The sequence below is a fragment of the Quercus robur genome, chromosome 8 (assembly GCF_932294415.1).
Source record: "Quercus robur chromosome 8, dhQueRobu3.1, whole genome shotgun sequence".
In the NCBI taxonomy this organism is placed as follows: domain Eukaryota; kingdom Viridiplantae; phylum Streptophyta; class Magnoliopsida; order Fagales; family Fagaceae; genus Quercus; species Quercus robur.
This window is the reverse complement of record NC_065541.1, coordinates 64,246,178-64,272,680: the sequence shown is the minus strand read 5'-3', so window position 1 is coordinate 64,272,680 and position 26,503 is coordinate 64,246,178. Positions and strand designations below refer to the sequence as shown.

The following is a 26,503-nucleotide window of genomic DNA, read 5'->3' as shown; positions in this document are numbered from 1 at the left end:
AATCACAGAGTGAAAGAGAGAGCCAGACAACATCTGGTGCAGTAAAGTGAATAAAAGCATAAATCCAGCCCAAGCAATCAAAACTGACCACGTTGCAACCACCCAACACAAATTTTTTTTTTCCCCAATAATTCATCAACCCCCAAAAAAAAAAAAAAAAAAATAATAATAATAATAATTTCATTGTCTCAACAATGACGTTTGATTGGTTTGCCCCAGTATATTTTTGTCGTTTCCCCTTTTATCTTTTCATTATTTTTCTTTCCCTCTCTCTCTAAAAACCTCTGCTCCCTTTGAGTCCTCTCTTTTTTACACTCACAAAACCACACACTCTCTTTTCTTTTGTTATTTTGAGGCGCACAATAGACCCCTCACTAGGGTCTCATCCCATCCAATCCAATCACTCAGCCACCACTCCACTAACTGTTTTTTTTTCTCTCCTCCAACCGTCGCCGTTCGATTCTCTTTCTCCGTCGATCCTCTCCGATCCTTCTCTCTCACTCACCATGTGGATCTTCTTCGAACCGCGTTTCTCTTCAAAAAAACGTTTCGTCGTTTCCTGATATAACGGAATGATTCGGTCTCTAAATATCGGTTTCGGTATCCGATTTTGTTTTGTTGCTGCTTTAAACTGATTATTAACTTTTGAGCCGATTTTGTTTTTGTTGTTTTTCGAGTTTTTTTTGTTTTTGTTTTTGGTTATGGAGGATCGGAGCTTGAACAGAATGAATAGCGGAATGTCTGACGTGGTTCTCGGCTGTGTGATGCCGTATATTCACGACCCGAAAGACCGAGACGCGGTGTCTCTGGTTTGCAAGAGGTGGTACGAGCTCGACGCGCTCACGCGCAAGCACGTGACGATCGCGCTCTGCTACACCACGAGTCCCGATCGGCTGCGGCGCCGTTTTCGGCACCTCGAATCTCTGAAGCTTAAAGGAAAGCCGCGAGCGGCCATGTTCAACCTCATACCTGAAGATTGGGGTGGCTACGTCACTCCCTGGGTGAGAGAGATCGCCGAGTCTTTCAATTGCTTGAAATCGCTCCACTTTCGCCGAATGATTGTTCGAGATTCGGATCTGGAACTTCTCGCTCGCACTCGCGGCCGTGTTCTCCTCGCTCTGAAGCTCGACAAGTGCTCTGGCTTCTCCACCGATGGCCTTCTACATATCGGCCGATCTTGCAAGTAGTTCCTTTTATCTGAAACTTTGTTTGTGATAATTCAATCTTGAATTGATTCTATTCCTGTTGAATTTGGATTCGGATTTTGTACTTGTTTTTGACTGTTTATTAACTGAAGATTAATCTCCACAAATTTTGTTGCTTTATTGTGTGAATTACTTTGATTTCTATTTTGTTTTTTTCAGTTTCTTGTTATCAAGTGAAGATTGATCGTACAAATTTTGTTGCTTTAATTTTTTACTTACTGAGATTTCTTGTTTAAATATGATTTTCAAGGGCTTAAAGTTCTTCGGGAGTATTGTTCGTGTAATTTTTACTTAAATCTTTTGTTATCGCGAGTTATTGATAGAGTGCAGGGCTTGTAGTTGACATGCTGTTTTCGATTTTTTGTTTTTTTTTTGAATGTCGAGCGAAATGATTGTTGGTGTCTTCCATGATTAGCTAAAATTGCAGGTCATTTGAGTATGATTATGTCTCTATTCGGATAATTACATGTGTTATAGTGAGAAGAGTGTCTCTGTTTCTTCTTCGGGAAGTTGTAGTTTGATTGAAATTTGAATTAATTAGCATGCGCGATTAAAAGAATTAAAGTTTTGATACAATTTTTCAGTTATTTGTGGACTTCTTCTCTATATAGTTGTTTTGGTGTTGCATAGGTTTGTAACTGAAAGCTTGTTGTTGGCAGTTATAGTTTGAGTTGACCACTAGTAGATGAGTTTAGTACAATTGGGAAGTGAAAATATACTAGAATGTTTTGTTAACATGTATATTAACAATAGTTGGATATATCTGGATCTGTCTATATGTTACTTTGAGGATTTCTCAGGTAGTTGAGGTTGGCTCACCTCATGCTTTAGCTTCTGAACTTTGAATCCTGCAAATCATCTAACTTAAAAGTCCACAAGGTTTTTGAAATTATGGTTTGTGTACAACAATGGCTATAATGCCAAGATTCTAAAGGTTGTGAAATCCCTAAAACTTTGCGATGAATTCATTAATCACTAATCAGAGGGTTGAAGTTGCGCAAATTATTGTCATATCTCTGAGTTATGTTTTGAAAACTTTGGGGAGTATGATTGAGCACTTTTGATGGCAGTCAAGTTTTGAAAGGGTAATGCAATACTGACTTGGTTTTATATAATGGAGATCAATTGAGAAAACTACCATTTTTTTTCCTTTTCCCACTTGAATGACCAATGGAAAGTTTTCTTGATAAGTAATCAAGATGTTTACATGGGTAATGAAAGACTCAGGCTTGACAGGATTGAGTTATAGGTGTGATCAGCAATGAATCAAGATTCTAGAGAATGGAAAAAAATAAGGCAATGAAAATATATTCAATTTAGAAATTCAAACATCTTGGAAGAGTCTATCATTGGATAACACTGAGCTAATATAAAAGATTAATTACTACTGCAAAATGCATCAAATGTAGGCTGAGACTAAAAACATAAAAAGTATTACTTTTGACAAGCAAATGTTTGTGAACCATCAACCATATATACATAATGATTTAAGTGAGTTTAAAAGGTAGATCTTGCAATGATACTGTGTTTCTCCTTTTAATTAACTGCATCTATATATTCTCTCTTGAATGATGAAAGTAAGTTATACATTTACTTTGTCTTTGAAAGTCGACTAGCTTGATTCTATATCTTGAAATTTATAACTTGTTAGAGTTGCAGATTCTGTTTCTTGATCCCTATGCTCATCTAGGTCTAGAACCCTAAGCATTCCCCCCAGAAGTTGGAGGACATTCATTCCTTTAATGAAATGGAGGTGAAATTTTGATTTCATCCCTATTCTGACAAAGACATATAAAAGGGTTTTAATAGTAAAATTATATTCCTTCCCCCTCCTTTTTTTTTTACATGGGGAGCACTTTTCTCATTTAATCAATGAATATTTACTTATAAAAAAAAACTTTAGAGAGAAGCTTTAGTCTTTCGGATATGTTTGTGAAGTTTTAGGCCTCACATATGTTGTTACCCCTTGGCCTAGTGGTTTCTAAGGCCTCATGATATCCATGAGGTATTGGCTTTGAAACCTCTAATCAGCATCTTGGCACTACCTTCAAGGGATTCCTCCCTATAATTTCCTAATGTACGTGGGACAAGGGATCTACACACACTTAGGGGAATAGTTGGACTCCCAAAGAGCTTTGGACACCAACCCTCACATATGTATTGGTAAACTATTTATATTTAGTCATTCTGCAATACTCTTTCTTAAGCAACTTTCTGTACTACAGAGGAAAACAGAAATTTAAAACTAGGAAAAAAGCTGCTCAGGATGCACAAAATAAAAATTAGCTGTTGCCTGGGATTCCAATGCTGCTTAAACCTTGGTAGAATTTTGTTTTTCTTGGAGAATTTCACACCCTGGAAAGTTTTCTTTATGCTTTGTTTCTTCTTTTCACTTCTATTTTTTTTCCATGGATTTTAGAAATATGTTGTATGAGTTAGTCACAATGAGCTTGTCCCACCAGATAAAAAAAAGGAGGAAGATATGAGATAGCAATATAGAAATGTTGACCTATTAGTGTGATGTTCTAGATTTGCAGAAACATGACTTATGTAGTGGTTGCAATTAGTTCAGATAAGTTTTGTTAAGTTGAGAATTATGTTCTCATTTTTATGTATCATGTGATTGCCCCCACTACCATTTATATATATGTTAACTGTATATGATGCCTGTAATTTGGGCTACTACTATCATGTTTCACTTGGTGGATGTGTGAGCACAGCTTGCTGTCATAGTGGTAGAAGCTATTGATTCTGGAGCACTGATCTGATCCATAGTCATTATGACTAATGTATTATTCTTTATATGCTTTCTCAGGAATTTAAAAACTTTGTTTTTGGAGGAGAGCTTCATTGCTGAGAATGATGGTGACTGGCTACATGAGCTTGCTTTGAACAACACGGTTCTTGAAACTTTAAATTTTTATATGACGGATCTTGCCCAGGTCAGATATGAGGACCTGGAACTCATTGCTAGAAATTGCCGCTCCTTGATCTCTGTGAAAATTAGTGATCGAGAAATCTTGGACCTCCTTGGTTTCTTTCGTATTGCAACTGCTTTAGAAGAGTTTTGTGGGGGTTCCTTCAATGAGCAACCAGAAAATTACTCAGTTGTGTCATTACCTCCAAAGTTATGCCGTTTGGGTCTATCATACATGGGGAAGAATGAATTTCCAATTGTATTCCCTTTTGCATCCCAACTCAAAAAGTTGGATCTACTCTATGCACTCCTTGACACAGATGACCATTGTATGTTAATTCAAAGGTGCCCCAGCTTGGAAGTTCTTGAGGTAAAACCATAAAACCACTTCTCATCTTTTCTCCTTTTTTAATCATTATCTGTGTGTATACTTCTTTTCATTGGTCAGAGTTATGTCTTATATCATATTTCTTAATTTTTAAGGCACTATATATGTAGATATTCCGAAACATTTTTTTTAATTGAAATTTTTTTATAATTGTTTTTTGATAGATGCAAATTATTTTTCTCTTTATCATCAGGCCAAGACACCAATTGATTTTTAGTGTAAGTAGGGGATTTGAACCTCAAATTTCTTATTTGTTGGCAAGAGACTTTATCCGTTCTGCTAACTGGAACTCACATTCCAAAAGACTTTAATTTTTGCTTTTCTTATCTGAATTATTTGCAACTATTATGGAACCTTTTCTTCCATTAGAATCCCCTGTTACTTTATTCTCTATAATGACTATATTGACCTTGGTTTTAAAAGATCAAATTCCTAGGATTTTACGCAAGTGTACTATTTCCTGTTTGTGATTTCACCTATGTAACCACAAATTGAATTATTTCATTGGCAAGTAAATTGTTGAGGATTGTTGTATAGCTCTGCAACGTGCAATTAATCTGAGTGAAGTTCTCCTATGTCATCCAAAAAAAAAAAAAAATGGCAAGTAAACTGTAGGGAAAAAATTAGAAATTATACAACAATGCTAAATGACAAATGTAGGTGCATATTCTTTAAAATGGTTGTATGTAACTTCTTAAAAAAATCCTATATAATGGTTCAGCTCAATGGAGTGGGTATTTAGTGCATTGAAACTTTTATATATATATCTAAATTTGTTTTTCTTAAGTACAGACAAGGAATGTTATTGGGGATAGAGGATTAGAAGTTCTTGCTCAGAGTTGTAAGAGACTAAAGAGGCTTAGGATTGAGCGAGGTGCCGATGAGCAGGGAATGGACGATGAACAAGGTCTAGTTTCACAAAGAGGATTGATTGCCTTGGCTCAGGGATGCCTAGAACTGGAATACTTGGCTGTTTATGTGTCTGATATCACAAATGCCTCTTTGGAATATATTGGCTCTTACTCAAAAAACCTTTGTGATTTCCGCCTAGTCCTGCTTGACCGAGAAGAGAGGATAAGCGATTTGCCACTTGACGATGGTGTCCGAGCTCTTTTGAGGGGCTGTGAAAAGCTTAGGAGGTTTGCGTTCTATGTCCGACCTGGGGGTTTGACTGATCTGGGTCTCAGTTATATTGGAAAGTACAGCCAAAATGTGAGATGGATGCTTCTTGGTTCTGTTGGAGAGTCTGATGCAGGGCTTTTGGAGTTTGCTAAAGGCTGTCCTAGCTTGCAAAAACTAGAAATGAGGGGCTGTATCTTCAGTGAGCGTGCACTGGCTGATGCTGTGTTGCAACTCACTTCTCTGAGGTATTTATGGGTGCAAGGATATAGAGCATCTTCAAATGGTAGCGACCTTATGGCAATGGCTCGCCCATTCTGGAATATCGAGTTAATTCCTGCTAGACGAGGAGGTGTTCCCAATGCTGTTGGGGAGACCGTGATAGTTGAGCATCCAGCCCATATACTTGCATATTACTCCCTTGCTGGACCGAGAACTGATTTTCCCAATGCCAATACTGTTATCCCTTTGGATGCAGAAGCCTTTGTCACCGCGTAGAGCTGTATATACTACTCCGCAGAGGAGTCTTTCCTTGCCACGTCTTGTTTATATTTTCATGTAGCCTTTTTCCCCTTTTGATAAGGGGCTTTTCTATTTTAAATTACATTTTTCTGCCCTAGTTCTAGACATTAGTCCTGTAATAAGTTTGGGTTTCCTTATGTAATTTGGAAGCACTTGCATCTTTGGTGCTACCAATCTCACTGTCCTGTTGGGGGTAGTTCGCCTAAACTTCAACACTTTGGTGACTTGTATTAATATGCTGAGTCAATCTTATTGGAAATTATCGTTGTTATTGGGTTAAATGTTGAGATGTTTCAAGTTTGTGAATAAAAATTAAGAGTGGTTTTACTTACCATGATTTTGTGCTATCATATAATTGCGATGTCTGACTGGATTGAAGCCTCAAGCCTTTGTAGTATATTCAACTGATACAGAACAATGGCTGTAGGAACGTATTAACCATATCCACAACTCATAATAACATTGTACCCCAAAATAAATTACTAATACAAATGTGGTTGCTTTTTATTTATTTATTTATTTTGAGGTAACAAATGAGATTGTGGTTGAGGTACTTTGCACATGTGATTGTGACACTGAACAATGATAAGCGACAGGAGGTATTGCCTTGTAGAGCTTTATATTTCTTTAAACAGATAATTCTTATCACCATAAGTAATTCTAATATATAGTTTTTTGTGTTCTAGATGGATTGAACTGCCACTGGGTTGAAATGTTTTTACTAATTTTTACTGATTATGAGTGGTTCATCTATGTTGTAGCTTGTAAGAACGAACTACTGGCTGGGCCTTGTAAAATGCTTTTACTGGTTATTTGCCTGTTGATTACTATTTCCTCCAGGCTTGCTTAGAGCTAAGTTGAAAAATAGAGGGAGAATTTCATATCGAAGGGTGGAGTGGCTTTCTAGAGAGTTTTTTTAATTGTATATATAATAAAAATGTGACGAATTGAAGTTCTTTTATGTGACAATCTGTAGTAAATTGTAGTTTTCCACTAACAATATTACATGTAACGAGATTATGATGTGAATTGAAATATTTTTTAGAAGTGTAGGTTTTAATTTAAAACTTCTCAAAGTATAAGACTTAATTTGAAACAACTCCTGACTCGGGATTTTTTTAATGACCAAATAAGAATTTTTTATTAAAAAAACCCAAACAATTACATCACAGATACAACTTAAAAAACAGAACACACTACTGTAGGCACCTCAAGACGACAAGGCACTCTGCACCGCAAAGTACACGTAACTAATAGGCAAAACCCAATAACACTACAAAACTACTTGTATATTTCCACTCAAGTATAGAGACAGAAATCCCTCAACAAAAACAAAGTGTACTATCCAAAACAAAGTTTTCAATCTTCTCTCTCTGTTCCAGCAATCAAAACTCTGAAATCCCATTTTATGATCTCCATAATGCTCTCCCTAGCTTTAGTTTGCCCTCCATGAATAGTCAGAGACTTCTTTGAGAACATAATAAGTGGTACATTGTTTGTTATCCCAAATCAATTTTACACAAAGTAGCCTCTAGATTTTTCTCCTTTCCAATATTTTAACCCATTCAATTAACAATCCCTTCCCAGCTTTTTTTTCTTGTCTACTGCACTGACATAGCTTCATGACCTCTTTTCAAAGTCTGCTAGTGAAAGGGCACTCAAAAAAGAAGACAGACTGTATCTCAGCATCTCCCAAGTATCCCACTGAATCAGTATCTCTCTCTCTCTCTCTCTCTCTCTCTCTCTTGTAGTTAGTCTATTCTTGAGTGCTAACGACATAATGGAAGTTTGTCTAGAAATTATCATTGAAAACTAGAAAAGCCTAGACCACTCAAACTTTGGAAGCATAAACCTGATAGCATGCCATGTCTCTGCACTGGAAACACCTGATTTTGAGGGAAGTCAAACGGGCTTGCCATGATTACCAAACTATCAATGGCATTCCATAATAAGTTCACTCAGCTGAATGTCTACTGAGTGACTAATAAAACTTTCTACTTGAACTTCATTTTTGCTCTACCAAGCTCTGGATTTTGCTTGACCAAAGTATGCAGTCTTGTACCGTGAACATAATCTTCAGTTTTCAACTCATTTTACACACTCACAAATTATGTAGTAATAACCAAAAACCAAAGCTAAATTTCCCAACACCACAAGTGCTACAGAACTTGCAAGCCTTTGGCACCAGTATTTTCCTCTCAACACTCTGGACACCTAATGTCATTTCTGAGTTATAGCATTTTCCTCCATCCTCATGAAGACATTTGATTTGGATGTCTTCCAATGTGCCTATAAAGTTAAACAGAAGATTATCAGATGGTGCAACAATTCCAGTTGTAATCGTATAATTGATGGCCATGACAACATTAGCTATGTTTTGTAATAATGTACTTTATTTATTTAATTATTCGCATTAGAAGAAAAATTTTAGTGATATCAGGATGATGTTGATATGTCATCAGCAATTAAAGAAGGTGGTATCAGCTATTATAAGGTGTAATGAACATATAGAAATTGCTTTATATAAATCAAGGGATTTGAAAGGCGATTATTGGTATAATTGCTTTATAGAAATTTAACAATATATGATGAGTTTTTCTCAAGTAAAAATACATGTAATATTCTGGATTTGAAATGACATCTTCAACTATTTATTTCAAATCTAGTAAAGCGTAAAACTGTCAATAGATTTCATCAATAAAAAAATGTCATTTCATATTTTATTCAAATAATTTAAATTAAAAAATGAAATCCAGATCCTTCTTTTTAAATACCTTGATCCAACTGAACTATTAAGTATTTTGTAGCAATTGAGGATATTGTTCCCTTATGTTATTATTTCGTGTTCAAAAATCTCAAAAGGATATGACTTTTTTGTAATTACACAAAATTATACTAGTTGGAAATTGGTGGAAAAATTTTGTCCGCAAATCATTTTCCAAGGAATGAGTATTTGTATCAATAATGAATAATTAATATGATGCATTGTGGAACTACTTTTTGTTGTCGGCATGGGTAGATGGGAGGAAGTACAGTTATCAAATAGTCAAATTTAAAGCAAGCAAGTGGAGTGACAAAAGTGATCAAAGCTGTATTGAAAATATTGAATTTATTGGACAACAACAAAATCCAAAGGCTAAATATCAAAATTTCATTACTCCAACCATTAAACAGAGAGGACTTTCATTTTCAGTACAAAAGTGAAATTGCATTAGTGGGAGACTCCATGAAGTCAACTCCAAAAATCCAATGATGAATAGAAGTATAGAACAAGTACTTCTTCCCCAAGATAGCAGAATCATATAGATTTTGTACTTATTCTTCACATATACCTACTCTGTGAAATGGTTTTTTTTTTTTTTTCTTAAAACCATTATCATCTTATTTTGATATGCTAAGATTATATATTATTAGTTTGTACATAGTTTCCTCAAAAAAAAAAAAACAAAAAAAGTTTGCACATAGGAATCTAGTTTTTATTATAGTAAATGTTTAGGCATTCTCTGACTAGGTATCCCTTTAATGTTGATTAATATGCTTTTGAGATGCTATTTGTCAAGGCCTAGATCATAAAAGTTACATAATTTTTTATAAAAAAAAAATCCAAAACAGATAACTAAACACATGGTAATTAATTTTCTAAATGTTGTGAAAACTCTGTTCAAGCAAGATTAAAGAAGGGAAAAATAAGATTTTGTGGTTCAGTAGTGTGCCAACAACCACGAGAACAAGCGGCTATCAATCCACTATATGAGAGATTAAGGTTACAAGTTTGGAAGTACGGACACTTCATTAAAGGTGTCATATTTGTGTCATACAGGTGTCATATCGGACATTTTATATTATAATTTTTATAAAATTGCTCATGTTATTGTATCGTATCCGTACCTGTGTTCTAGATTACAAGTTACAACAATGTTTATGTATACTCTCTCCCCATAAGGCCTTTGGGCTACTTCACTGAGAAACAAATATGAGCCTACTTCAACCCAAAATTTGATGCGTCTACTTATGTTTTTCTTATTTTGTTTCCTCAGTATGGCCTTTGAAAGTTTCAAATATTCGGCTATGTTGCACGGACACGGACACGGACACGGACACGACACGGACACGGACACAGGGATACGCCAATTTTTTAAAAATAAGGACACGACACGGCGGGGACACGGCGGTTAAATAATTAATTAAATTTTATATTAATTTAGGCATATTTTTAAATATTTTTAGACATAAAATACGTTTATGTCTAGAATTTAAATTAGGCAACTGACTGAGCTGATTTTTCACTTTCAATATTCATTTTAGTAAAATCACCTATAATATTTAACTTTAATAAATAAATAAATAAAACTATAGCAGGACATACAAAAACAAAAATCACTAAATTTATAATGGATTTTACTAATATGTTTCCTAAGGGCACAAAATACTAAACCAATTTTGAAAAAAGTTTATCAGATATTAAAAAAATTTTGACAACTTTTTTAATTCTTAATAAAAATTTTTCAAAAATAGATTTGTTAACAGGACCCATTTATAATAAACATTATAATTTGAGGCAAAACAAAAGGCTGAAGGGCTGAGTAAAGAAACACAGTAACGGGACAGTGAGAGTGGGATTAAAAAAAAAGAACGCGTTATAAGTAACCCACTAACCCATTCAGTCATTCACCCAAACCAAATGGCCGAATATCTGAAAAAAAAGAAAAAACAGAGAGAAGCTTAAAGAGGTAGGACCTGACGCCGAGAGAGAGAGAGATCGGAAGGGACAAACACGGCGTCGACGTCGATGGAGCTCGCCGATCGGCCCGATCTAGCTCCGGCGAGGAACAGAGGGCAGCGGCAGCAGCGGGCAGAGCAGAGGGTGGGTGGGTTGAGAAGTGAGAACTTGAGATGTGGGTTTCGGGACTTCTCAGGCTTGTTGTTTCACACAATCAATGGTATTGGTAAGTCAAAATCTGTGATTTCCTTTTTTTTTTTTTTCACTGCTGGCGTGTCGGAGAAGCGAAAAAAAAAAAAAAAAAAAATAGACACTCGCCGGACACCGGAATCTGGCGAGTCGTACCCGTTCCGGTGTCCGACACGTGTCCGACACCGACACGACGCCAAAAATGGCGTGTCCGTGCAACCTAGATATTCGGGCCTATTGAAGCTTAATTCTAGTCTTTATAACCTCGATCTATATTTTCAAACATTTGCTGAAAGCAAAGGGCTTGGATTTTATCAACTTGGTAGTGGTAGCCAACAGAGAATTCCCACATTACCATGATTGTAATAAGCAAGTACGAGGAAACCTTTGTCTGCAAAACCAAGTCTGCTATAGAAGATGGACACGTGTTGCTGCATGGTTGCCTGCGAGTAAAGGACGTGAAAAAGCCGATCTCATATTTGTACCTTATGATGAATTCCATGAATCCATGGATTGCTCTCAATGACCTTTTTTCAAAAGGGCATGATTCTTTATTTCCTTTAAGCTCCAAAGTGTAATTATAAGGTTTTTACAAACTTATTAAGTTAGTCTGTGTTAATATTGCATTTTAAATTGTTTCAAAACTAGAATTGAAAATGTTTTGACCCTATTGAAAATGTGATTTCTTATGGGATTCTTTTTGTGGAAGTGATTTGACAAAGAATAAGAAATATGTTGAGCATTTTTGAAACAATCAAGCTTTTGAGTGGAACTAAACCACCTAATCATTTTAGAAAAGATTTCAATGATTTACACTTCCCATGTGCAGTATTGGTGCAAAGTTAAAAGGTGGGTTACACTTCCCATGTGCCATGTTGCCATGGTTAAGGGCAGGGTAGGATCATTTGTGAGAAAAAAAAAGTATAAATAATTGAAGAATAAGCCTATAAACAAAACATTTTTCGTAATTACTGACATAAATTAAAATGATTGGTACATAATAAAAATGGTGTCAGTGATGAACCCAAGTAATATAATATTGCGCCCAATCACAAAAATTCATCACTGAAGGCAATAATACAACTATGAATTGTGATGTAATGTAAAGGGAAACAAAAATAAATAAATTTGATGTGGTAGCTTTATTTTTTTAGATACAATAGATTTTCAAACAAGACACCAATTTATTTTTTGTGCAGTTGGGTTTGAACCTCAAATCTCTTATTTGATGGTAAATTTTTTTACAAATTGAGTTAACTGGTCCACTCCATGACGTGGCAGCTTCTTAATTGTAAATTTCTTGTACCAGATGCTTTAGAGTGGGACAAACACAGCGTGACAACTCAAGTACTCTACCATTAATGAAAAGTTTGTGGGAAATTTATGTTTGCAAAGTCTTTTTTGTTTAAGAAGCATGTTTAAAATGGTCATCAGCAGTATTAGAATTTCGAATTTATTGGACAGTAACAAAAACTAAAATGGGCTAAATATAAAAATTTCAATAACTCCAAGCTTTAATCCTAAAATTTTTGGATCGATTATGGATCAACAGGCTAGTCAAGGTCACCCACTCCCATGTATCTATAGTGAATGTTGCTACAACCCTCTCTTTTTTTCTAGACATGGGACCAGCTATGAACAAAATACGTAAACTCTTAAGTATAGACACAAATGTAAATTCAATACTTCAATCATTAAACAGAGAAAAATAAGAAACATCATTGAACTTTTTATTTTCAATGTAGAAGTGAAATTGCTTTAGTGGACGACTCCATTGAAATGAAGTCAATTTCAAACATAAATAGAACAAGTACCCAAGATAACTGACTCATTGGTTTTGTCCTTATTCTTCATTTAAACTTCCTTTCATCATTTTGTGATGTCTAATTATGGGTGCAAAAGGCCAATACAGTAATGCAGACTTCCTTTTAGGAAAATTATCATCTGCACAGTATGTTATATAGTATTTTTTTTCCTTCTCAGGTCCTTTTCACCTTGAAGTCCAACCACACTTTGCTATATAGCACAGTATGGAGCACTAAATCGGCATGACTTTGCCTTATAGTAATAGTAGGGATGTTATGTTGTATCATTTGATTTGACTTTCTCAGCAACATGATACAGCTTTGTTTATTCACATGGGCACTTACTTTCACTTGAATATCGAACAAAATTTGTGGGCTGTAAACATATTAATAACTTGGTTATAATTTATCCAAAGTTCTATCCATTATTTCAAATGATAAAAGGCTTCCTTGAAGGTTATCCTTAGATCCATGTGAGCCAATGAAGATGGCCTTGAATATAACTTTATCTATAGTGGAAGTTTGTGACTGAACATGGCCTTTGCATGGTTCTTTAAAAGGATTTTGCAGAACAAACAAAACATTGTTAAAGGAAGATTTAGAGGAAACTTTTAAAATAAGTAAAGAGGGCTAAAAGGGTACCATTCATACCTCTTCAAATAAGCTTTCATAAAAATTAGGATAAAGTGGCCAGAATGCTTTTCTTCTTAAAGAATTATACCAAGTTGATAATTATGTCAATACCAAGTTTGTGACTGAACATGGCCTTTGCATGGTTCTTTAAAAGGATTTTGCAGAACAAACAAAACATTGTTAAAGGAAGATTTAGAGGAAACTTTTAAAATAAGTAAAGAGGGCTAAAAGGGTACCATTCAACCTCTTCAAATAAGCTTTCATAAAAATTAGGATAAAGTGGCCAGAATGCTTTTCTTCTTAAAGAATTATACCAAGTTGATAATTATGTCAATAACCAGAAAAAAAAAAAAAAAAATTAATGTTGACATGAGTAACCAAGTTGGCTTGAAAATATTAATGCCCAATGTGTGGCTTAGAAATTCATATATGCAAAGTGACTTAGGTGGGCACTAAGCTTTTTCATAATAGTAGCAAGCAGCAATTTTGGTGGTAGTAGAACCCACAATGGCAACTAAAAGAAAACAAACACAGTAACAGCATATTAGGAAACATGATTTGTTTATTTCATTTTGACATTTGTGGAATGCCTACTTTTTGAGATGGTGATCCATCATCACCCATTTCGTGAGGGCCCAGTGAAGGACATGATGGTAAAAATCAAAGAAATTACAACAAATTTATAATTTGATCAATACAAGATTGGATTGATGTGGAGAAATTTTACCTCTGCCTCTTCATATCTCCCATGCCTGTGGGTTAGGCCCATTTTATGGATAAGACATTTAAGCCTAATAATATCATAAGTATATATTAATACTTACTCTATTTTCTTATTAATGTGGAAATTGGTTTTTCACTAACCCAATAAATCCTCATTAACCCATAAAACTTATTTTCTTTTCTTTTTTCTCATTTATCCAGCAGATGTATTATCATGACAAATATCCATTTGTTACTTTTATTTATTTTAATATTAAAATGTACCAATAGTACCTTAATAGTATCCTTTTATTTTGTTTGTGGTGGGGTAGGTAATTTAGATAAAAAAGTGAAACCAATTATGTTTTTCAGGGAATTTAGATCACTGTAGTATTCATTGTTCTTTTCTTGTCAAATCCAACTGATTTTTCTTTTTGCCACTTACTTGTGATGAGAACATTCCTTAGGTAACTGTAGTATTCTCTTGGTATATTATCAACTTATAAATTGACCAAGGTATAATCAACTCACTAGTACTAAAAAGCCAAAAGGATCTGTTATGTATGGAAAGAATAGTAAGACTCCAATGCTTGTCTTCACTTCCTAGCACCAAATGTTGCATTATCAACCAAAGCTATTATACCAAACCAAAAAAGGGAAATTTTGAAGTCAATCTACTTCAACATCAACAACCAAGTCATAGTTCCAAAATTTTGAAGTCGGTTATTGATCCTCAATAGGTTAGTCAGAGTCGGTCATGTGCATTCTTTTCTTCCATTCTATTCTCTTCCGTCGCTAATTGAAGACATCTCAACATGAATCTGTAGTGGATTCATTCATAATAGAGTGACTAAATTTTTATCAATCTACCACAACATTTTTTTTTTTATTTGAGAGCTTGGCACTAACTATAAACAAAAGATATATGACACTAAACATAGACAGAGGCAAAGTTGAGTCAAGACCTCATTTCATAGCTAGATACTCCATTCATGTGAACAGGGTTACAACGTGCACAAAAATGTGACACAACTACAACCCCTTTGGATTTACGAGTAAAATAAAGAATCACTACAAAGCATGATGCTTCGACAGACTATTAAAGGGAGCAAATATGCTGATGCAACAGTCTTAGCCACCATCGACAACTGGGTTGGCTGAAACAGAAATATCAAATACAAGGCAGAATTGGATTGGTTCCAAGAAAAGATGATTACAAAAAAAATGAAAAACCACATTGGCATTCTTACGTGGATCTTCCAATATTCTACGGCGGATTGAAGCATGGGATGCCTAACTAAGTGGAATGCAAACTCAGCTTCGACTAAGTGATGGTGACGATGCTCAGTCAACTTGGCCATATTAAACCAAAAAGCTTACTCTGGCCGAAAGAAAAGCGTACTAAGAGAAAAGTATGCAATCAGATACCATGGAATATCAGAAAGAGTGACAAGTGAGTCAGCCAGTTTGGCCACATCATCCAATGACATGGCTGCTACTTTGCAGCTATCACAAACTAATACACATGTGAAAGCATAATGTAATGTATACATGGATTACCACCTTAAAATACAGCAACATGTTAAAGCATGATGCATACATGGATTACACCTTGAATAAAGACACAGATTCTTAGAACCTCACAGGCGATTATTCATTATTGCTCCATGAAATCCAGAATTTTTTTAATTTGTGGCCTAAAATCATGTGTTTGAAGAATTGGACTGCCATCATATTTAAGGTTTGATCTATCTTAAAGTGGTCAATGAAGACGGGTTAAATTAGCTAAGCAGCATAAACTCCCTAGACAAATGATTTGCCTAAAAACCAAATACAAGTTAATACGCGTATTCACCTTAGCGAATCTCATTAATGGAGTTGCGTTTAATGACTTAATCCATCCTCCTATGACTAATGTTAGTAACTTAGTATGTAAGGCGGACTCATAAGTCAAACATCCACAGGGAGGGATTCCAAACAGAGAATTAAAAATATACAGAGAAATTGAAGACCCTTTCATTTAATTTTCCCAGTTCAATGATTGAGTTTTGAACCATTACGCAATTTCATCTTCCGTAATGTTCAAAATCAATATAACTCAAGCCCTCATCTAAGTAATCACACTCAAAACCTTGACATAAGCACTGATGTTGAAGTTATACTGAACATTATCAGACTAGGCATATTAATTCTCTATGTAAAAAGCGGCTGCCTTATCCATGTATTTGATGTCTTGAGGGTTGGAATTGAAACACTGAGTTGTGCGGTTTGATAAGAGCTCCATAATGAGCACTGCCATACAGATTGTGCCCTTGCACTTTAAAGTCATTGGAGCCAAACTCATATGGAGATGACATTAAATGGTTTCCGTGGGTGGCGCCGAAAACCATGACTGCCTCATCATTAGGTTGATTCCAATCAAGTGACATTCTCGATGTGCTGGTGGGCTTTTGCTGCGGTTGAAATACAGAAGACTGATCATATGAGGGAGGCTTATTATCTTCTGATGTAGTGTCCGTGAGATTGACAGTTGTGATGTCATGGATGCTTGGCCTCCTCTTATCTTTACCTCCAGAATGTTGCCTAATAAAGTACTTCTGAGCATGACTTGCCACTTGAGTTGGAGTCTTAGAGATTACATAGTTCCGGGATATATTTCTCCAGTCCCCTTTACCATATTTTAGAAGCCCCATCAGAAACCGCCTGTAATTTATTACCCAAACAATCCATGTCAAGAATAATAGCATGACATTCAAGAGAGTTTTAACTGCAGACCATATAAAATAGGGATGTACAAGAAATTTAAAACACTAACAAGCTTGAGAGTTCTTGGGCAGTTCATCTCTCTTACGAAATATTTACAATGAGTTTGAAATTTTTTAAGTACGTATCTGGGTTATCAAACTCCAAATTGCCGTGTCATGAACGTTTAGCAGCCAAATTAAAAGTATGACTAAATTAACAATGTGGCACAGTGGAAAGTTGCAACCTCAGTATCCTCATTAACTCAAATACATGACAGAGAAAAAAGAAACTCAAAAACAATCGTTCACAACCATGTGGCTACATCATAATTCAACAACTTAAGTGTAAGTCGACCAATTTGATACTTTCTTTTCCTTTGTCTTCGCTAGAAACAGAATCTCAAAGACCAACAAAGTTTTGAAAAAGAAGAAATTGGTAAAAACATCAAGTTAATAATTTCTTTTCCTTAGTATTTGACTGCTAAATTGCCATTTCATGAACATTTAGCAGCCAAATTAGAAGTATGGCTAAAGTAAAAATGTGGCATAGTGGAAAGTTGCAACCTCAGTATCCTCAGTAACTCAAATACATGACAGAGAAAAAGGAAACTCAACAACAATCATTCACAACATGTGGCTATATCATAATTCAACAACTTAAAGTGTAAGACGACCAATTTGATAGTTTCTTTTCCTTTGTTTTCACTAGAAACAGAACCTCAAAGACCAACCAAAGTTTTGAAAAAGCAGAAATTGAAAAACATCAAGTTAATAGTTTCTTTTCCTTAGTATTGGAAATAGTATGCATTTCTCACTATCAGAAACAGAAAAGTGAAAGGAATTCACCTGTGCTCTTCTTCTGTCCAAGGTACCCCTTTCTTCCTTTCCTGATCAGTACCCCCAGTTCTTGAAGACCTTTTTCTATAGGCATCAAAGTTTCGATCATCCACCAACTCTAGAGTGAAAGAAGAGGCAAGGTAAACAGGAATCGGAACCCGCCCTTCTTCTATATCCTTAACATCATCTATCAACTCCTCGTATTTCTTCATCACATCCCACACAGTCTTCCCTGGGATCATTTGGGCTATATGTACCCATCGGTCAGGCGATTCCTGATCAAACATAGCAAGAGCACTCTCAAAGGCCTTGTTCTCTTCTTTAGTCCATTCAGTGCTCATAAACCAATTGGAGCTTGACATAAACGAAGCTGGATATAGAGTTTCCATAATCACTACTCTACTAGCACTACTACTGCTACTGCTACTAACTAATATACAACAAGAGCTGGATGAGTCAATATGAGAAGCATTGAAATCAAGCTTCTTTTTAAAGTATAAGAAACAAACAGAGACTCAGAAGGCAGAGAGAATGCGATCTTACAATGATTTAAAAAGGCATTGAATACAGAAGCTTTTACTTGGGAATCAAGAATCTCCTTTTCCTTAATAGCATCAATTGAAGAATCTTAAAAAGCTCCCACCTTTTAAGAATCGAAGGGAATCTTGGAAAAGCATGAGAGATCTGATTATGTTTGCTATGGTGTAACTAAACTAAGTCGCTCTACAGAAAGAGAGAGAGAGAGAGAGAGAGAGAGAGAGAGAGAATAACCAAAACCCAAAGATGGAATATTTGAATTTGAAGCAAAGAGGCTGAAAGTTGAAACCTTTGAAGAAATGAAGCTCAAAAGTGACAAGTTTTATGCCACTCAAGATTGCCACTTTCTTAGTCCACCAAGTGAAAGAATCTCTAGCAAAACCTAGAAAAAGAGAGTAAGTAAAATATGAAGAACCCAAGAGCAAGATAGTGGTAATAGAATTAGAAGTTGGATAAAAAAGCATGACCCAGTTGAGAAAAGAGAACGATTCTGAAGAATCAAGGAAGAAAATAGAAAAAAAGAAGCGGGAAACTATTTTTTTTGTTGCTTCGTTTCTTTGAGGAGAAGAAAAGAGAAAGAGAGAGGTAAATCTATATACAATAGGAAAATTGAAAAAGGGCCTGTGAGCAAGCGAGTATCAAAGAAATGAATCAGAACCAGTTGAGATTTCTCGGTCGGTTGTGTTGTGGATGAGTGTGAGTTCAAAGGAGAGAAGAATCGTCCACAGAAAAAGGTCGCTTGAAATGTGGCAAGTTGATATTGGATTGTAGCACTAGGGGTCTAGGGCCTATTGGCTCATCTTATTGTTATTATATTACAGTGTTTGAACATGGATTTTTTTCCTTCAAAAAAAAAAAGAGCATGGATTTTTCTTTTGCCCAAAATAAATAATAAATAAATAAACAAAAAAAATATATAAGGGTCAATGGATTTTGAAATTTCTCATATTTTCCTTTTGTTTTGCCTTTTTTTTTTTTTTTTTAAGGGTCAAATTAGGTTTTATTTATTTATTAACTTAACTAGTTGATGTTTCTTGCCATGCATGGAAATTGTATACTTTTATTTTGAATTAATTTCTAACTATTCTTTATAACCTTATAACACTTATCTTTTGTTCAATTATAATATACGTATCATTAAGAAGAATAAAATAAAAAGAACCAAAATTATTATGAATATACATAATTAAGAATATAAAGATATATAGCTTAAATGAATTTTATAATTATTTAATTATTTTAGCTAATTAAAGTGTACAATTATCTTTTACATTCCTTGAAAGAGAGTGGACAACTGGGTATATAATTTGTTGGCTTCAAGAATATTCTATATTAGAAATTAAAAAAAAAATTGAGAAAATTATTGTTTCTATCATATAAAATGTTTATTTATTTATTTATAATAAATTTCACCATATAAAATAAGATGGTGTAGAAATAATTTACTTTTGTGCAAAAATACTATCAACAATAGGAAGAGGAAAGAGTAATTTGATGTGACATTTGGGTGTGTTTGTTTAGAGGTGAAATATGGTGGATGGAAAGTTTTGGAGAGAAAATGAGAAAGAAAACTTTTTTGAGTGTGTTTGGTTGGGTGGGAAGGAAGGAAAATAAATGGTGAGGCGTAGGTGCTTTCTCCTTGTGCCCACCAAAAAGTTTTCTTCCCAAATTTGAGAGAAAACTGAAGTGAGAAAATGAGGCTGTTTAGTGGACAAAGATACCCATGTCCAGTTCATTTCCTTTTTTTTTTTTTTTTTTTTTTTTTGATTTCCTTGGTGGCCACGTTGCCTCTTTTTTTTTTTCCCGGACTTTGCCTTTTTTTTTTGTAAACTAGACATGATATTTTTTTTTTGGGACATGATTTTTAGTTTTTAATAAATTAGGTGATTGCTTTTTTTTTTTGGGTTGTTTGTCACTTTTTTGTATTAATTGGCCATCATTTTTTAATAATGGTGTATGAATAAATTTATACAAACTCACTTTTTTCATCCCTCCATTTTTCCATTCCCAACCAAACAAAAAGGAGAAAAATTAAAATCTTTTCTATCATCTCACTTTTTCATCATTTCAACCAAACGTACCTTTAATAATAAGAGTATAATCAGGAAGATTGTAGAGAGAGTCTTTCAAAGTGTGTGTCCTATTTTATGATGCCAGCCCATATTTTGGAGAATGTGAGAAAAAGTTAATGTAGAAATGTCAAGCCTAAGTCATAATATATAAGGTAATAAATGGGTTTGGACTTTTCATAAAATTTGATCTGATTTTAATTTAATTTTGAATTATAGCCCATCTTTTGGATAACAGTATTGATGATTAGTTTATGGTTGATCAACCAAGGTTCTGTAGTTTATACATCAAAGGGTTGTCTTGGTTTGTATCTTTAATAAAAAATCTTAAGGAGTTTGGGTATCAACTTTTTGGACCCCTCCCAATTAAAGTGAAGTAAACATTATTACTTCCTTTTTTTTTTTTTTTTTTTTTTTTTTTTTTTTTTTTTTTTTTTTTCCTGTCAAGTGCATAGTTACATAGACGTGGCATATGAGTCAAGTTGAATGGTCGGGATTTGAGCTTATTAGATGTGGATTATTGAATACTAGCTATTAGCCTATTATTCTCGTGACCGTACTCGGATTTTGTTTGGTTAGTTAAATTTGTTACGATTCATACTATTGTTTAATACTAAAATAGATAATAAAAACAAAGCTTAGAACATTTTTTCTTCTTTTTTTTTTTTTTAATACAAATAAAAGAACAAAGAAAATAACTTAAAATATAAATATTAGATAATACATAAAATTTTAAATTTCTAGTATGATAATTAACTTTAACCTTTCACTAGTCTAATGATTAAAAAAAAATTAAAAAAAGAAATGAAAAATTGGATGTTATAATCTAAAGATTAGCTTCAGGTGCACTTGACATTAAAACATAAAATTTTTAAGAACCTTATTGCTCAACTAATTAGCATCTCATTGTGTATAACAGAGACGTTTAGGATTCAAAAGAACCTTGACTTTTTTTTACATTTTCGAAAAATACCTACTCATACATGTTTCTATCCTTCAATGGCTGGGCATGTTAACAAGTGCAATTCTAATTTTACTAAGTCTATATTGGAGTGAGGTAAATAATGAATTACTCGTAAATTGGTTTTTATGGAACTAATCTCAAATTTAATTAGGTTTAATTAACATTTTTGTAGAAGAATTGGGCTTAATTAACATGATCTAATAAAACAAAAATTGAAAATGAGCTGTGTAGCCAATTGTTTGAGTTTGATTCCCTCAATCAATTGAGTAGTAAGAATCCAATAGAAACGTGTTTTGGTATGTCATTATGAAATCGATTTTAAGCCAAATCGAAGTGTTCTGTTTTGGTATGACAGGGTTAACTTATATGTTCAATTCACCTATCTTTGTCATTGTCAGAATATTTTGTCGTAGCTATGCTGAATGTGACTTAAGATTTAGTGTTTTTTAATGCTAACTTCACGGGTACAAAACAGCTGCGCCTGTAGCTCAGTGGATAGAGCGTCTGTTTCCTAAGCAGAAAGTCGTAGGTTCGACCCCTACCTGGCGCGCTTCTTTAACTTACTTTGTCTTTTTGCAGCTATCTCATAATTTCTTTTCTTTCTCAATTACACTATTAAAGTTTAAGGTTTTTTACATTAGCAAAAACAAAACAAAAACTTTCTGTTCCATACATGAAGCAAATAATAAATGTTCAAAAGTGTAAAATCCAAACATGAGATTAATCATCACTCAGATCCTTCTAAATTCTACCAATTACATACACTCTTATATGCACTTAAAAAGTAGAAATTCCAACTCACAATTACAAGAGTAAAAAAACAAAAGACAAAAATTGAAATTGTACAGGATATGACTAACTTTTTGCCCATTTTCTTATTCACACACCCTTTGGAAGGGTAGCTTTCTTTCCCCTCGTAGAAAAGTATAAACAATGATCACTTCTTTGTTGTTTATTGGTTATGTCAAAGTTTTTTTTGTGTATCTTTAGCTGTCTTACTAGGCAGGCCCTCTCTTCTGATGTCTAGTCTCAGCATTGATGTAAAAACTGATTGGATATGACATTCTAGCACTTGGGAAGGTCACTTGGAGGTGGTGGTAGAGACTCATTTGGCCCCTCCCTATTTTCTACTAGAAATGCCATCTTAAGTCCCCACGTTGTGTGTACTTCCAAATGGCAATGCAACAACCAAACACCTAAAGACATCAAAGTAGAATACTGAATCAGATTTTGGGTACACAAATAATTGTTAAGTCTAATTTGAAAAAACTTCAAGAAATTATGGTTTCTAGACTGTCACAGAAGGTTGTTCGGTAGCCTAATCAGTGAAAAGAAAGAAGCTCAAGTAATTGAGAAACATTGTGCTTGGTTATGCCACATCTTTTTGCATGGCCCTAGTTAGCTTCTAACTAAAAACAAGTCCACTCCTTTCAGGAGTCAGCATCAATAGTGATTTTAAAGAAAATTGAAAGTACTTCCTAAAGTTTTTTGTTTTTTTTCCATGACAAGACATACTAGAAGGTGTAACCTCATTATCAAGAAAAAGAAAAAGACAATCAGGGTGCGTTTGGATTAGCTTTTGGTTGAATTTGCAGAAAGTCGGACAATTGTATCTAAAAAAGTGAAACATTAAAAATCTGTACGAAAGCAAATCAGCTAATCCAAATGTTTTACCCGGGTTATCTGCCTTGAATCTGATTGCAATCCATCCAGCAGTTGGTACTGCAACTGTGTTCCTTTCAACAGGATCAACAAGATTAAACTTCTGGGGGTCCTTGTTTGAATCAATGTTCCCTAATCTCTTCCCAACCACAAAGAAATTATAACCATGCAAGTGGCTTGGATGGTTCTCTGGTGCTATTACAGCAGTGCCTTGGAACACAATCTGGACTGTTGCATTGTATGGCAGTCTATATAGTCTTGTGCCATTCATGGTCTGGATATTAGTTGGTGGGTTACCAGTATAATTAAAAGGTATGGGAGGATTTCCTGGAAAATCATCTGTGAAAACTCCTGGTATGTTAAAGTAATGTGCTTGAAGGAGAGCTGTTGTTGGTAGCACAAAGCTAACAATATTAATATCTGCCACAAGTTGGCTTCCATTTACACATGTAGCACATGGGTTAACCCTAACACCTACCGTGAATAAAAGAGAATGGTCTATGTTTAATGGGCTTTTACTGGAGTAGCATTTTGAGCAGGAACACTGGTTAAGATAGTTGGAGGATTAGTAGGGTGCCTTTGTAACGCAATGTGGCGTAATTGGTCATGTTGTCAAGGCCAATAGGTGCATCCATGAAAGGAGAGAGTGTTATTATGTACTTGCCAATACCCTGTTTTGTAGTTAGAAGGGGCATTTGTGGTTTGGCCAGGACCGATTAATAGTTTAATACTGTGTTAGTTTGAAAGGGCTTGACATATGTAGGAGGCATCAACTTCAACAATTGTTAGATTCTGACCAGCAATTTTGAAGAAGAACCCTTCATTTACTGCTGCATGATAAATATGCGTAGTAAATATAAAGGTCTTGCCGCTTTCAAATTATAAAGTGTAACCTGCACTTGTAGAAAGGCAAAGGCAAAAACCATGTCAACCTTTTAGTTTCTTGTTATATGGGGCATATAAGATGCCAAATCGCCAAGAAAGGATTAAATTTCACCCAAGAAAAAACAAAAAAAAGTGGCAGGATTAAGTGTAATCAATAAATTGGTAAGTCATAATGTCATATGTGCTGCTAATGTATTTTTGTTATGAAAAATCGGTTAAGCAAGATCAAAGACGAGAGAACAGAGAAATCAATACAAAGAATTTACATGGTTCTACAGTTTGTGTACTACATAAAAAATTAGGGTTACAACAATATTTATATAGCATAACCGCACTTGATGCAAATTTTCAAAATAAACCTTTGACCAATGGCCCAAATACAAATATGAGCCAACTCTAACAATTTTGCTATTATCTTTTTACATTAAAGTTAAAAAATTCTATTAGGGAATGGGGATATGCTAAAGTAGATTTATTGAAAAAATATCCAACAATTGATTGCATTTAACATATTGTTTTCTCAAATTTTCGCTTACAATAAGTGGGGATGGAGGTTTTGAACTTATGTTCTTCCTATTAAAAGAACTAAATAATGTCATTGAGTTACATGACTCTTTACAAATTATTTCATAATTGTCTCCCTCATTCAATTGAGTAGTAACAACCCAACAAGGCCAGCCCAAGATTGTTTAAGGCCTAATGCGAGAATTTTATAGGGGCCTTTTTACATCTAAATTTCATTTAAATAATATTTATTTATTTTTATTTAATTTCAAATCTATTATTAATTCTTACTTATTAATATAATTAATTCACCCAAAGTGAGCTAATGATAATTACTATATAGGTTTTACAAACTGGCATATCACCAATAAAAGAAAAGTTATTCAAACATTCATTTTATTATATTATTTAAGTAACACCGATCATATTTCTGTCACATCAGTTTGTAAATTTTTTTTCCTAAAATTTGTATTAGCTTTAGTGTTTTTCATACACGTAATGGTGACTGTGTTGTATTTCTATTATTTTTTGTTTTTTTGTGTGGAGAAAATAATAAGCTTATTACAAATTTTACTACAAAAAGCTTACAAACTAATGTGGCAATGAGGTAATACTTCAACAAAAGAATAAATGATTATTGAATTACTTCAATGGTGACATATCAATTTGTAAAACCTACGTAATCAAACTTGAAATATGCTAGTATAACTCTAATATTTTAGGTCTTCTTAAGATTGGGAAAAAATATACACCTAACTCACACGTTTTCTTTAATTAAAAAAAAAAAATTTACTGCCCCATATTTGGGGGCCTTAGGCCATGGCCGAAATGGCCTAGGCCTAAGGCTGGCCTTGCAACCCAAATTAGGGTTCGTTTGGTTGGAGATGTGGAAAAATGAGATAATAGAAAATGGTGAGAGGATAGAAAAGTAGGAGGATAGAAAATATTTTAATTTATCTCATTTTTGTTTGGTTGGGAGTAGAAAAGTGGATGGATGAAAAAAGTGAATTTGTATAAATTTACTCATATACCATTGTTAAAAAATGATGGCCAATTAAACAAAAAAGTGACAAACAACCAAAAAAAATCAATCACCCAATTTAATAAAAAATAAAAATCATGTCCCAAAAAAAAAAAATGTCTAGTTAAAAAAAAAAAAAATCACACCCACAACCCAAGAAATTAAAAAGAAAAAAGACAACGCTTAGGAAAGGAAAAAAAACAAAAAAAAAAAAAGGCACCGTGCCCGGAAAAGCACAAAAAAAAAAGGAACCTTTTTTTTTTTTTTTTGAGAATTAATAAGAAAGGAGTTGGACAAATTTGCACATAGACATTTTTGTCCATTAAGCAATCTCATTTTCTCTCTTCAGTTTTTTTTCCATTTTGAGGAGAAAACTTTTTGGTAGGTTCGGGGAGAAAACACCCGGACCCCACCATTTATTTTCATTTCTCCCTATTCAACCAAACACACTCTAAAAAAGTTTTATTTCCCATTTTCTCTCCAAAATTTTCCATCCATCCTATATTATCTCCAAATAAACACACCCTAAATTGCTTTGGTAGGTCGGTGTGAAACCATTTTCAAGCCAAATGTAAAGTATTGAAGTATTGTGTAAGTCCAAAATCAGAAAAGGATAATTATCAAACATAGATGCGTTTTGTTTTAAAATAATGGGATTAAATGTAGAACTTTTTAGTTTTGGTAATTAATGTGGAACTTGAGCAGTTTATCACTCAGAGGGAAAAAATCAAAACTTGCCGCAAACAGGTTTTGTATGGGTTTTTATTTTTTGGTAAGGTTGGTTGAACTAAATAAATTGGTAAATCAAAATATTTTTTATCAACTCTACTCTACTTTCCTCTACTCTTCTTTTTTCTCTTCTCAATCCAAACATGCCATTAGGAATGATAAATCATCGTTTAAAATTGATTTTCTAATAATAAAAAAGAGCAATCAAACCATATGAAGTAAGTCTATATCATTTAGGACCACTCTCCCTCTCAACCATATAGTACGTCCCATATTCAGTTCTTTCCTTCTTCTTTTTTTTATTATTATTTTTAGTAATACAAAATTTTATTAAGGAAAAGACCTGGGGTT

General features: G+C 34.1%; 2 protein-coding genes, 1 non-coding gene and 1 pseudogene across 4 annotated transcripts; 2 read left to right on the top strand and 2 right to left on the bottom strand.

Annotated features, from left to right (window-relative positions):
- The first annotated feature begins 269 nt into the window (after positions 1-269).
- Positions 270-6,482, top strand: LOC126697660 (coronatine-insensitive protein 1). Its single transcript, XM_050394741.1, has 3 exons — positions 270-1,183; positions 4,021-4,492; positions 5,303-6,482. Exons 1-3 carry the CDS (start codon positions 702-704, stop codon positions 6,125-6,127), a joined length of 1,779 nt encoding a protein of 592 aa, XP_050250698.1. The 5' UTR covers positions 270-701; the 3' UTR covers positions 6,128-6,482.
- A 9,712-nt stretch (positions 6,483-16,194) lies between these two features.
- LOC126697659 (transcription factor DIVARICATA-like) lies at positions 16,195-19,094 on the bottom strand. 2 transcript variants are annotated; one of them, XM_050394740.1, is made up of 3 exons: positions 18,325-19,094; positions 17,791-18,211; positions 16,195-16,903 (listed from the first exon to the last, which is right to left on the bottom strand). In XM_050394740.1, the coding sequence occupies exons 2-3, from the start codon at positions 18,168-18,170 to the stop codon at positions 16,414-16,416; spliced, it is 870 nt and encodes a 289-aa protein (XP_050250697.1). In that variant the 5' UTR covers positions 18,171-18,211; positions 18,325-19,094; the 3' UTR covers positions 16,195-16,413. The 2 variants fall into 2 exon arrangements, with proteins under 2 accessions (XP_050250697.1, XP_050250696.1); XM_050394739.1 differs by having other exon boundaries at positions 17,791-19,093.
- A 2,734-nt stretch (positions 19,095-21,828) lies between these two features.
- Positions 21,829-21,901, top strand: TRNAR-CCU (transfer RNA arginine (anticodon CCU)). Its single transcript has one exon. It is a non-coding gene; the product is annotated as a tRNA-Arg (tRNA).
- Positions 21,902-22,416: 515 nt separating this feature from the next.
- Positions 22,417-25,062, bottom strand: LOC126696620 (laccase-4-like; annotated as a pseudogene).
- Between the last annotated feature and the right edge of the window lie 1,441 nt (positions 25,063-26,503).

Coding starts and splice junctions, on each gene's coding strand:
- LOC126697660 (XM_050394741.1), top strand. CDS start 702: ATGGAGGATCGGAGCTTGAACAGAATGAATAGCGGAATGTCTGACGTG. Junction 1,184..4,020: donor CATATCGGCCGATCTTGCAA/GTAGTTCCTTTT, acceptor ATGCTTTCTCAG/GAATTTAAAAACTTTGTTTT. Junction 4,493..5,302: donor CCAGCTTGGAAGTTCTTGAG/GTAAAACCATAA, acceptor TCTTAAGTACAG/ACAAGGAATGTTATTGGGGA.
- LOC126697659 (XM_050394740.1), bottom strand. CDS start 18,170: ATGGAAACTCTATATCCAGCTTCGTTTATGTCAAGCTCCAATTGGTTT. Junction 16,904..17,790: donor TGGACAGAAGAAGAGCACAG/GTGAATTCCTTT, acceptor AATAAATTACAG/GCGGTTTCTGATGGGGCTTC.